Source organism: Crocuta crocuta, unplaced genomic scaffold (genome assembly GCF_008692635.1).
Source record: "Crocuta crocuta isolate KB4526 unplaced genomic scaffold, BGI_CrCroc_1.0 scaffold248, whole genome shotgun sequence".
Lineage (NCBI taxonomy): Eukaryota > Metazoa > Chordata > Mammalia > Carnivora > Hyaenidae > Crocuta > Crocuta crocuta.
This window is the reverse complement of record NW_027532409.1, coordinates 4,818,395-4,831,511: the sequence shown is the minus strand read 5'-3', so window position 1 is coordinate 4,831,511 and position 13,117 is coordinate 4,818,395. Positions and strand designations below refer to the sequence as shown.

At 49.4% G+C, this 13,117-nt stretch overlaps 1 protein-coding gene across 2 annotated transcripts in view; it reads right to left on the bottom strand.

The window, feature by feature from the left end:
- TTI1 (TELO2 interacting protein 1) overlaps positions 1-13,117 on the bottom strand; it is a 45,778-nt gene that overhangs the window by 8,469 nt on the left and 24,192 nt on the right. Inside the window, exons 4-8 of one of the 2 annotated variants that reach the window (XM_077778842.1) lie at positions 10,076-10,224; positions 7,394-7,534; positions 5,236-5,440; positions 4,891-4,978; positions 4,006-4,403 (exon numbers count right to left, since the gene is read on the bottom strand). In XM_077778842.1, the coding sequence (XP_077634968.1) occupies positions 4,400-4,403; positions 4,891-4,978; positions 5,236-5,440; positions 7,394-7,534; positions 10,076-10,224 (587 nt within the window). In that variant the 3' untranslated portion in view covers positions 4,006-4,399. Of the gene's footprint in view, positions 1-4,005; positions 4,404-4,890; positions 4,979-5,235; positions 5,441-7,393; positions 7,535-10,075; positions 10,225-13,117 lie in introns of those variants that run through there. The other variant, XM_077778841.1, reaches the window with a different exon arrangement.

The window sequence follows — 13,117 nt, the reverse complement described above, 5'->3', positions numbered from 1 at the left end:
GATCACCTCGGTGGCTCCTGATCTGTTCAAATATAATAGGCCCATGTGTGGGTAAAGGGAGGAGCTGGGCTCTGACGGGGATGAAATGAACGAGCCTGTGCCAGGCTGTGTTTGTCCAGGGTTTGAAGGCACCGGCTGCTTCTTTGAAGGGCTGGGATCCTACTGCCAGAAAGAAAGCAGGGAAGTCAGCCAGTAAATGAACCTTGAAACCTGGTCCTGACTTCTCACGCAGAGGGTGCCAGAGGGACGTGGCACAATTAACATGAAAAGACCACTCTGGGGTAATAAACTCTCTTCAGAGTTCAGTAAAGATGAAGCAGACTTACAACAGGAAACACCATGCCCGAATGTACAGAACGCACATACAATGTGTCATATGTTTGGTGTGTTTATGCGTGCCCCACGTAGGCATGCGTACACACACAAACATACCCCAGCACACAAGCCCTGTAAGCGCAGAGGCCGCCTCTCTCTGCCTCTCCTCTAGTGTCAGGGCCCAGAACAGTGCCTGGTACGCGGCAGCTCCTCAGCTGGTCAGTGGGATGACAGAACTCGCTGAGCAGTCTCCCTCACATGTAAATGTCAGCTCCTGTGCACAGTGGCCCTGGGAGGAAGGTGTTGTCACCGCCCTTACTTTACACGGGAGGGAAATGAGGCACAAGGAAACCAAGTCATTCGCTCAAAGTCCCAGAGTCAGTAAGATGTGAACCTAGGTGTGTCCGCCTCCAAGGCTGGTGCCCGGGGCCGTCATATACAATGGCTATGCAGGGGGAGCGGCTGGGGGAGACCCCCACCCACAGCACCCCTCCCTGACCACCACCACACAGAGGACTGCGGCATTCGGTGCCTGTACCAGAAGGTGTGCCTGCCAGTCACTACCTGCTGGCCCCCCACATCCCCACCTGGGTCCTGGGGTTGGTGGGTGGAGGCAGGACTGGGGGGTGAGGACCAAGTGGCCTAAAAGCACTCATCTTCCATGGTGAGATGGACTTCATCTTTTTCAAAACAGGCATTGTTCCTGTTCACCCCAGGGCAGAAGGCTTATTGGATGATTTGAGTCCTCCCTGCAAAAGACAGGGAGCCTCAGAGGACGCTCAGAGAGAGGCCCGAGGAGTGTGGTTTTAACGGAGTTGAGTTGAATCAGGCTGACAGCATGTACAGGCTTTAAGGAAAAACAGAGAAATTTGGGGTATGTGCTCTCATCTCAGATTCCTTTCATGTATGGGAAGGAAAAGCTCCATGGTCAGAGAGGCACAGAACTGTGGAGGCCCACTGCATGCCGGGAGAGATCTCAGAGGCTTCCGGGGCTACTCGGGAATTTAAATCAGTTGAGTCGGCCTCTGCCGTGGTGGGGGCGGGGGCAAGGACCTGTTATCTGTAATCTATCGCTTCCCCTCAGGGACACTGCCCTGTTTACAACTTGTAGTAAGCTGACCCCTCCTCCGACACCCCAAACAGGATTTTGCTCACTTGTTACCCACTGAAGTTATTTAACTNTCTACCTTTCCCCTACCCCCCACCCGCCCCTCCCCCAAGTTGCAAGATTTATGCTCCTCCTTACAAGGCACATTCGCTAGATAAAAGCATTAAACTGGAATGGCATTTCTGTTCTTAGCATTTACAGCCTTGGTTATATCAACCACCCCCTGATCAATTTCCATTTCTAGAGTTTACAGCCTGGATGTAAAAGCCTGCCACAAAGGCTCTATTTAATATGACAAATTAAAAAAGCAAACACAGGCTTGGTCATTCTCTGGAGCCAGGAGAAGCAAACAGGAGGGAGGAAAAAGCTAACCATAACGCACACAAGAGGAACTTTCAGGAACTGCTAAGTCTGTCTCCATGCCAACGCTAGGGAGGCCCCTCCTCAGACGCCCCAGCCCTGACCTGCTGGACCCACAGACATGTGAAGGCTGCCCCAAAATGTGCCATTTTGGGGTGTGGGTTGACTGACTTAGGACTGAAGGCAATCAAGACCCAGCAGATTCAAGAAAAACTTTTACTTCTCCGTTAACCACCTAAAAGAATCTGAATAGGGAGCCTGGCCCAGAAAGAGAACTATTACCAGAAGTCACTTTTCATATGAATAACCCGTGTGTACCGCAGGGCAAACACCCAATTGCCAAACACCTGCTCTTCTTAGGGCCTGTGAACCACCCTGCTCCCCTGGGGAAGCCCCGGCCCCTGGGCCATTTCTCAGGATGGCAAAGAAGCTTCAACTGCCCCACTTGACCTTGGGTCTCACATTTTTATAAGGCTCCCTTCTGGATGAAATTTTTTAAAAAAATGTGTCTTTCTCCCATTATTCTGTCCTACATCAAGTATGAGACCAGCAAAAGAACCTAGTAGAAGGAAAATTCTTCCACCCCTAATATGGCTGCTCACCCATCTCCTTTCAGAGCAGCCACCGGCCCTCAATTGTTTCCTCACCAGCCCTGCCAGACAGAGGGGCCACTTCCAAATGAGGCTGGTCACCCAGCCCGCGTCAGAATCTCACTGGCTCTAAGGAAGCCAGGCGTCGGGGCATCTGTGGACAGCTCCGGCTTTTCCTGGTTCTTCTGAACACTAAGCTGAGGCCTGGGTTTCTGTTACCCTCTGGCTACAGGGCTTCCCCTTGGGGCCTGACAACAAACACAACGGCCTTCCCTTCTCCCCTGAGTGGGTGGCGGGGGTCAGTGCCTGCCGCGTGGGGATACAGAGGGGCAGGAGTGGGCAGGGGGCCTGGCAAGGAAGCTTCTGCAATTGTTCAGATAAGAGAAGAGGGTGGCCTGGCCTGGCGGCTCGGAGGTGAAGACGCGTAGATAGTCGGAAGAGAAACTCTGCAAGTTAGGTGGACGGGCTTCCCTTGCGGAATGGATGGAGGGTGCAAGGGAAGAGGAAAATGAAGGACAGACAACTGAATGGAAGATAGGGCCACTTGCTGAGCTGGGGGACCTGGTTCATCGGTCCCTGCAGGTATGAGTGTGTCAGTGCCACCCCCCACCACCGCCTCTCTCCCTGATTCAGTAAGGACTCTCACAAAGAGACCAGGTTTCCCATCATCTCAGCCTTCTTTTCCCACTTAGAGAGCTTATTAATTTCTGAATCAAGATGCCACATCAGCTCCTGATCAAGGACAGTGCTGGTTTTTTCCCCTGACTTCAAAATAAGTTTGCAGATGATGTGTTTGTGAACCAATCAACCTTGCACTTCCTCCCCCCAACCAGCCTGGCAAGAGGGAGGTCATCTGACTCAACCCCGAATGGAATGCAGTAGAGCAAACAAAGGCGCTGCAGTCAAGTGGTCTGGCTGCATTTTCCTCCTCCAGAGGCACCTTGAATACCAACTCAAGATTCAGCAAGGTCCAATTCCAGGTTTAATTGCTTTTAGCGGCACAAAAGAAAATTAGAAATGAAAAGATAATGAATTGTGAATATTAGCCTGTTTGATGGGTCTAAACTTGAAGAATAGGTATGGGGTAGGTGTAGGAAAAGTAGAACGGAGCAGAGAATGTGCAAGTCAGATTGCTGTGACTCTTGGTTGTAACAGGCTCGCAGAAGGATTTACTTCAGGATGAATTTCTTACGTTCTTGAGTTGTGCCTGAAGTCAGCACCATTAGCTTTAGGGACACTGCCGGGGGGTGGGGGGAGACTATTTTCACCCTAAGTTGGTTCTTTAAGGAACAAGAATGTCTGAGGATAAGAAGCTGGTTGGGATGCGCCCTTGTGCTCCAGAAACCATGACTGATTCTGGGCCTAGGGGAAGTGATGGGGAAGTGACAGAAAGAAAAAAGGGAACTGGGGAAATCGAGAGCAAAAAATTGCAAAGGACAATAAATCAATTCAAAAGGATATTTCCATCACTCCCAGAGAGTGCAAGGTTTATAAGGGAGCAAGTAGCCTTCCTCATTTCACAGTCTGAGCAGCCTTGCAGCCCTTTGCGGAATGAGATGACTCCTACCCCACCAAGGAAGCTCAGAAACACGTTTCTAGAAGCCTGAGAAGTGGGAGGGATTGTTTATTTGCTCTGGGCCACGGAGCTGCAGGGCCCAGGGTAATACACAGTGCCAGGCCAGAGAGGCCAGATTTTGTTCTCACTGCAGACACCCAGGAGATGGCAAGTCCACTCCGGCCCCTTTCTTCCAGTGGATGGGGAGGTGGGGAGAGGGGGCCATGGTACATTTGGGGACTGGTGATGTGCTCAGTTTTAGCTTCTGAGAAACACCCTTTGGGACTCAAGGAACGAGACACAGCATCTCCCACTGGAGGCGGCACAGCTATTTTCAAACAAGCAAAACTCTTGGAAATTACAATCACATAATTTTTGGGCCAGAAAAGGCCCTTTAAACCATTAGTCAAGTGGTTCTTACTATTTCCTGGTTCCCAGACTCCTATCACAGTCAGATGGATGTGGTGGACTCTACCTGGAAAAGGAACATATGTGTCTTTTGCACACACCCCATCTTGTACGCAGCGTGCAAGGGTTTAGAACACCTGACGGCTGTGAAGATGCTCCGTGGAGTCAGATCGGTAACCTAACGCTTGTGCTGTGCAGACAAAGGAGCCGAGGTCCAGAGAGGTGCCAGGGTCAGCTGGTCACTGGAGGAGGGCCTCGGAGCAGACCTCTCTCCACCAGGAGAGCGCTATGGCCCCTCCAGCACACCGTCTCTCTGCTTTTTGCCCCTTTGACAATGCCTGACACTGCAGCAGTGGAAAAGGTTACTTGCAGAGAGAAATGCATCTAGTAAAAATACCATCTCTAGAGTTGGCCCAGTTAAAGAAACCATCTTAACCTGGCAAGAGGAGCGAGGCGAGAAACGCACAGAGAACGGCTTGCCTCTGCTCGCCATTAGCAAATCATCTATAATTTAGAGCAAACGTAAAGAGATGCGGGTGATCAAGCAGACGTACCTCCTGGCAGCCTCTTGTAATTTCACGGGCTGTTTGGCGCTGAGGTAAATCAAGCAGGCATCAGCCACTTTATTCAGGTCACCCTCACCTGCGGAGAGGAGAAACAAAACAGGCATCGGCCCTCAGACTTCATTCGGGACAAGCAGTAACCAACTGCTGTCTGGTGGAACTGGAGCGGCCAGGCGAGATGGCCTGGGATCTCTACCAAGATGGGGGGGAGGAGGAGGGACATGGGGCCAAAGTGAGACTGAAGGATGTGCACGCAAAAGGAGAGCGGGGAGCGCGACCAGGAGCGGAGCACAACAATGTGGGGCGCGTGTCGCTGGGGGAGAGGCGGGTACCCACCCAGGTCCAGGCTCTCGCAGAGAGGGCCCAGGCCCTGCAGCACGGCCAGCTGCAGCTTGAAGGCCAGCGTGTGGGAGTAAATCGGCCCAGCCCTGGCACTGACAGGAGCCTGGCTGACGAGGGAGCCGGCCAGCTTCGGCAGGACGTCTTTGCAGAACCGGCTCCGTAGGAAATCGCCACACTTGCCTCCCAGGGTCCCCAAGACCTGCAGAAACAGCCCCCAATGTGGTGAATGCACATCGCCACGGCAGCAGAGAGCTAGGGAATGTCTGGTGATTCAATTTCTTCTTGGAAAAAAAAAAAATAGAATTACTGCTGTTAATTCCTTGCCCATGGTTTGTGATTCTGACAGTTATGAATTCGGAGGTCTCTGCTCCCAAGGCATGGCTGCTTCTATCCATAAATACAGATTACACGGGGAATGAGTCAAAGGAATGGTTGGGTTGGATGAATAGTATGATTAATACCTTGATTTTCCTCCCTTTTTTGGTTAAAAAAAAAAAAGCTTAAAGCAGTTCACATAGATCATCTCTTGACTCTTCCTAACATGCCTTGAGAACAGACTTGTGCTCTGAACTCTAGCTAGCTGAGCAAACACAAGCAGTGAGGCCAGCTGCTGTGCGCTGGCACCGGGAGAACAGTGGTGTCCGAGGCCCTGCAGCTGAGTCGTGGCAGGAACCCAGGGGCCAGGGCCACACCGGGGCCCTTCCCATCCCACCGCACCATCTCCTATGTACATTACCCTTGTCCCGTCTTCCACGACAGGCAGTTTCTTTGCACGCCTCATTTTAAACTTTCTCTAGCAGAACATATTGAAACGTTTTGCCCTGCTGCACAAGGCTGAATATACGGGATAATAGGAATTTCTTTAAAAATTGGTAAGCAAGGCATAACCAGCACAGAGAGTGTTTGCCGCCTCTGCAGAGAATAAGGCCCTTATTTCAGGTCCCTTAGCTGGCCTGCACGAGCCGTTACAGACCCCAGATGCCATCAAGGTGTCTGGGAGTGGAAGAGCATCCTCAGAGCACACCCAGCATGTGTATATTTTCCTCTTTTCCTACGCTTGCCGTTATTTTGGATTACCTACTAATTTCTACAAAGGAAAGCAGCACATCCGAAGAAGATGTAGCAAGGCCTCCCTCCTTCCCTCAACCTCCCTCCTCCCCTTTCTGTGTATGTGTCTGTGTGTGATTTTGAATATTTGGCTTTAGAAAAAAATATACAACTTTGACAATTTTGTATGTTTTAAATGTAAGCTAATATTTTGGTCTAGAATACACTGGAGAATCTTACAGAAAACCAAAATACTTTCGCCAAGCGTACTAGCTGCATTTCTGGCTTCCTGCTATGTCCCTACGCATCCTTTCTCCTGGCCTCATCTCACACACCTGCTCCTAATTTATGTTAGCTTGCCCTGATAAATATCTCTCTGTAGGTCGCCCTAAGTGCTTGTCGGAATAAGGAAAGATATAAATAAATAAGCCAAAATAGGTGTGCTGATATAAGACAAAGCCAAGAGAGTAACACCTGACATACATATATGGCTTTTAACTTTCCAAAGCATTTCACGAAATAGTCCCATTTTCTCCCTGACAACTATACTGTGCGGAAGGCAGAATGCATGGTCCTGAGGCCAACTTGAAAACGAGTGGTCCTGGGCTTTGCCCCAAGTCACTGGATGGCAGAGGATGCCCACTGTAGAACGTAGGCCCCTTCCCCTGGACTCCAGTGTGGTGCAAAGAATGTGGGCACAAACTCACAGATTTGAGTTTTATCACTTCCTAGCTGCGTGATCCTGAGAAAATCCTCTAACTTCTCTGAGCTTATTTCCTCCTGTGTCAAAAACTGGGAGAGTAGTGGCTACCTCGCCAAGCTGTTGTAGGGAGAGGAGTTTGTGTGGGAGGACATGCCAGGCACACGTTGGGAGCTCCATAAATACCGGCAGCCCTTTCCATCTCCTACTTCCCTCTGCTTCAAATTCAAAATAAGACTGACTTTTACTTTCTTCTTTGTGCTTTTCTTATTTTGCTGTATTCTCTTCAAGGTACATAACCTTGCAATCATGATAAAAAGAACCATCCGCAAAGACACCGCCAGGAGCTGTGCTAACCCTGCCCCCGCCCCCACGACTGACAGGGGTGGGGCAGCAGCACCGTACCTTGAAGGCTCTGAGCACTGCCAGGGGGTCGTCATTTGTGAGTCGGTGCACGAGTGGGGGCCAGGCCCGATGAACCAAGGGAAGGAGCTGGTTCTTGTGGGACTGCAGAACTACCACACACAAATCCAGCACATCCAACACCTGAAAGAAGAGAGGACGTGATCTCCGCAGAGGAGGAAGAGCATTCCTAGAAGTTCCTAGAGGTGGAAAGAGCCAATGAGGAAGACCCCGAGGAGGGAGGGCTTGTAGGGCTTAGGAAACTAAGGCAGGGCCCCATGCAGCAAGACGGCGGGGTAGGAGGGGGCTGGACTGTGAAGGTGTCACGTTAAGAATTTCTTATTTGGTACTAAGTATGGTGGGGAGCCATCAGAATGGGTTAAGCAGGAAGGTGCCTGGATTCGATTCATGTTTTAAAAAGGTCATTCTGGCTACGGGGTGGGGAGGGGACTGCGGAGGGGGAGAGAGGCCAGCAGGCCCCTGAGAGGAGGACAGGGATGTAGCACAGGGTGGTGCCAAAGGAGCGAAAGGCCTTGAGGTCTGTTCTGAGATGGCTGGAGCTCCTGACAGACGCCATACGGGGGCAACAAAGAGAGGAATCTGCCCCAAGGGGCTGATGGGGTCTGGCTTGGCAACTGAGCAGGTGCAGGTGGCTCTGGGTGAGGCAGGAGCCGGGGAGGGAGCACGCTGAGAAGCTGGGTGAGGTCACGTTCTCTTTCTTCTAAATGGAGAGGCCAAGCAGGCAGCCAAGATACAAGTCCACTTCAGGAGAGAGGCTCGCGGTCGCCTACATGTAAACTGGATTTTTTGCCTTCCCTAAAAAGGTTTCCTGATCTCCCACAGCTCAGAGCGCACTGAAGACCACTGGCCTGCCTCCGTGCCGCTGGCAGGGGTCACGATGATGACCAGTGTGGGCCTTCCTCCCTGAGACGGGCCAGCCCTCCAGAACACGGGAAGGAGCACGTCTGAGTAAGACAGAGGGAGGCCGGCCAACATGGAGTGGTGAACCCTGCTGGTGTCCACTCTGTGCTGGTCACGCTGACGCTGGAACAGAAACAAAGAACAAAAGAGGCCCTGCCCTGCAGGGGGAGCAGGCAGGCAGGAGGGTGAGAGGAGCCTCGGTGTGCAGTGGACAGCAGCGTAACCGGCCAACGGCGCTGCCATTACTGGCTCTGAGCATGAGTTCCGTCACCAACTGGGCAAGTTAGGTCGGGAGTCATGGATTCTAAGATCTACGTTTCCTCCTTCCTTCTGGGAATGTTAATCTCCCAGACTTTGCCCCTTGGAAGTTTGGCTCTATCTCAGCCTTTAAGCCTTGGCTCAACTATCACCATGGCAGGAAAGGTCTTCCCCGATGACCTGGTCAAAATCAGGGTATAAGCTGTGTCTTATTCAACAGGGTTTGGTACAGAGCAGGCTCCTAATGCACATCCACTGGATGGGTGAATTACTGTTTCCTATCACAGAAACTGCCCATTAGCTTCAGAGATGCCCTCACCTCATAGGTGTATGTGTGTGTGTACTGCCTCCTTCGCCACCAGAGACAGGCAGCTCCATGAAGACGTGGATGCTGGTGTCATATGCTTCCACACCCCCTCTGCCTGACCTACAGCGGGCCTCAATAAACATTCAGTGAATGAATGTGTGTGTGAGGCCACTCTTTCCTATTTATATTCAACGACTCAGTGAGATAGATACCATCACATCCATTTTACAGAAGAGATGGAGACTTAAAAAGGTGAATTAACTTTTTCAAGGTTGCACAGGGAGAGCCAGGACATGAACTCAGGTATGTGGGTCTGATTCCAACAACTACGGTGTGGATACAGCTGCTACAAAGCCTCCGTGAAAGGGAAGACGCTTTGCTAATGTATCCCCCAGACATCTAAAATAAAGCCTTGCATACAGTAGGCACTCCAAGAGTACCTGCTGAATGGGACAAGAGATGAATGCTAAGAAGTGTCTCTGGGGAAATAAAACGAATCTGAGATAATCCTGAATCAGGGTTTCCTCACCCACCGCCCCAAGCAGCGCAATGTGCTCTCATTGCCAACAGGAACCCACTGAGGCAGCTGTTTCTCAGGCCTGCTAGGGGATGGGGAAGGGCCGGGCCGGGCTCTGTTGTCTTCCCATGGCTGTGAGATCTTCTCCCAGGTGGTTCTGAAAGCCCTGTCCCCACCCGCACACGCCCCACCGTCCTGGTTTGGTACTGCACACTTTAAGTCCTTGCTGACGGGGATGCTGCTTGGGACACTGCCAGCAAAGCAAACAAGGATTTAAGACTAAGAAGTGTGAAACGGAAATGGAAACAGATAGAAGCCGGAGTCAAGCTGGAAGAATGGCCACGTCCAAGGATTAAAACCTGCATCCCACATCAAGTCATTCCAGAAAATGATATCCCTTCCAAAGCGTATGACTTCCTTTCCCTTGGAGATTCCACGACTGTCCAATACTTTGTGGTTTCTAATTCCAGAAAGGGGACTTGGCTCCCTTTAGGCATCTGAGCTGATAAGGAAGGACGTAAGGCTGTCATCTCACAGATAAGTTCTTCCTGAGGCCACCTCTTGGCCACCACACGTGGACCAGGAGATAAGGGCGGCCTCTTGGTCAGCCGTGCGGTCACTGCCAACCAGACCAAACCTGAGTCCTGCTGCTGCAAACGCAGGGAACGGGCTGCTCACTGACCTTCAAGCGGATTTTCAGACTTTTATCTGACAACAAGTGGATGCAGCGCTCCATCACATCTGTGGCTATTTGGACCTGCACTGGCAGTGGCGGCTCGACATCAGGACCAGTGTCACCCTCGTCCACTTTGGGAGGGTCTGACTGCTCCTCTGGAAAGAAAGCACAACCAGGGACAGTGTTTTACGAGAGACGCCCCGCATTGACTGACTCTCCCCACCTCAGGCATGGGAACGGCATTCACAAGGGAAAACGTCTAGGAACTGACTCCAAGGAAAGCACGTATATGCGGGTCAAGCTATGAGTCAAGATATTCACCACAGAATTGACTATACTAATTAAAAACTGGGGGGGGGGGGGGGGCGGCACGGGGGAACCCCTCCATGGCCGCTCAAGGGAGGTACATCCATACAATGACATATCACAAGGGTCCCCAAATTTGTGTTTACCTGGTCGTGTAACAACCAGGGAATATGTTTAGGAAAAAAATACTGTGCTAAAAAGAGAAAAGCAGTATATAAAATTGCATACACAGTGGGAGCATTATTATATAAATTTTTGCATAGCAGGAAGTACAATGAAATACTAAGAGAGATGGGGTCGTGAGATCATATAGCATTTCAAATTTTTTCCAAAGCCTTCGCTCTTTTCTAAATTTCCGTTAATAAATATTTAAAATAAAAACACAAGAGAGCAACATTCTAATTTGGAGCCTTGAGGCTGGGTAGCTCCTCGGCTGGCCTTGCTCTGCCCTTTACTCTTTCTTTCCTCTTGGTTCATTCTTTGACTAAAGGACTCGAGTGTCTTCCACCAGCCTGTTAAGGCCTTTTGATGGCCAAGATCAGGCCTTACTGATGCTGCACGAGAGATAATAGCAGGGCAGCTTGGTGTCATACATGGGGAGGGGGTCTGGTCAAAGGAGGTCAGTTCGAGTCCTGCCTACACACCTGTTAGCTAGCAACCCCCTCATCCTGCATCACTTCATCTGGAAAAAAGGTACAAAGCATGCACACCTCATTTGCTTGTTGAGAGAGTTAAATAAGATGAATGTCACCAGCTATTATCATTCTTTCACTGCCTAGAGTGCTGTGTTGCATGCGGTAGGCATATATTTGTAAATTAAAACAACAAAAAAGACTTGGGAGTTGCATGAAACCCAGGCCAAAATCCCTGTCCAGGAAATGTTTCCTTCATCTACTTACAGCCCCTAGCTTCCCCTGCCCAAGCCCCCACTAGCTGCGCTCATGTCCACTGAGCTGAACATTGTTCCCTCACTCTTCCCCATTTCAGTTTCCTCTGCCGGAAAAAATAGAATCTTATAGTACAGGCCACACTGTCTTTACCAGATGCTGCAAAGATAAATGAAAAAGCATTTGTAGAGTGCTTGGGTTTCTTGGAGAAAGGGACCTCAGATACGCGAGGTGCTTTCATTGTGGCTAAAACAAAAAACACATGTCAAACCAACATCAGTCCAGACATTCTTTATAATGCCAAGTGTTTGGTGTGTACTTGACAAATGATAATTATAAGAATGATAAGGCTGTGCTTTTCTTCCCAGAGGAGGATTTGTTGTTTGAAATTCACCTACTGCAGAATGTTATTTGAGGGATGTGGATTTTTCCGTTACTGAGAGAAAGGTTGATTCATTCAGTCTGCTCCTAGCCAACATCAACTAGAACCAGAAGATCCTAATCGTGAAAGAATGGATTCACAGACAATGCTAGAATTTCAAGCAAGAATGGCAAATCCGGATTACGAGGGATCATGATGCCTCCTCTTCTCCGGGGTTTCTGGGGTTGGGTATGGGATGCAGGTTGGGAAAAGAAAGACTGGGTCGGCTTAAGAAATAAAACCAAGAAGAAAAGGCCTGATAATAGACTTCTGATCAGAAAACTGCCCTCAGGGAAGGCAATGACTCAATTCTGTATAAATCATTATCGGGGGCCTGTGATGCTTCTCTGCTGTTTGGAAGGAATTTGCTGTAGTTAGTTGCATTGAACTACTAATTTCTTGTTATCCTGGAATTACTGGCTTCAGTTGACCAGTCTCAGAGTAGAGGTCACCAAAAAGGAAAAAGAACTCTGCTCAGTTTCAACCTAACAAACTAATTTGGGACTCAGTTCGATTTAGGATAGTTCTGAGACCACCAAGCTCATTATGAGTTGGCATTTTATATTTGCAGAGGAGATTCTAACAATTTATTAATCCTTCCGTGACCTGAAGCTCCAGATTGAGCTTGTGAATAAAACAACAAGCCAGAGCTTCAACTAGCCTGAACTCCCTTCTCCTTTATCGTATAAATAGCTAAGAAAAACACTGCGATCTCCTCCCACCAATAAATAAATAGACAAAGCATATGAACAGACAACGGGCAGAAGAAAAAAACTGTTAGGAAAGAAGCAGATAGGAAGATGGTCAACCTTGCCTGCAATCCAAGAAATGCAGAGCAAAATAACAAGAACCATTTTTCACCTATTAACTTAGCAAGAAGTGAAACGAGGAATGGCCAACGTCGGCAAGGTTGTGGTACAGCCAGTGTTAATCCCGTCCCACTGAACGGAAGGTAGAAATTGACACAACCTTTCTGGGAAGGCAATTTGGCAAGCATAAAATAATGTTCATATCCTTGACCCAGAAATCCCACTTCTGGGATTTATAAAGAACTATGCAAAAAAATAAAAGGGAAAAGGTCACGTGCACAGAATCATCCACTGCAGCTGTTAGAGAGAAAAGCTGGAAGCAACCCGAACTGGTCACAGGGGGATGGATACTTAGTAGCAGCTATTAAAACATTAATTATGAAAACTCTATAGCAACGTGGAGAGTTGCTGATTATATAACTAACTGCAAAAAGGGTAGAACGCATTGAAAACTGTGGCCATAACCACATAAAAATAGGTTTGCGACACAAAAGAACGGGAGAAGATCGCACACACAGAAAATGAGGATGCTTATGTTGAGCATGGTGAGGCTGAGGGACTTTTCTGACTCCCAAGCTTCCTGTAATGGTATTTTATTCTTATAATAATCTGCTTCAAAAAGAAA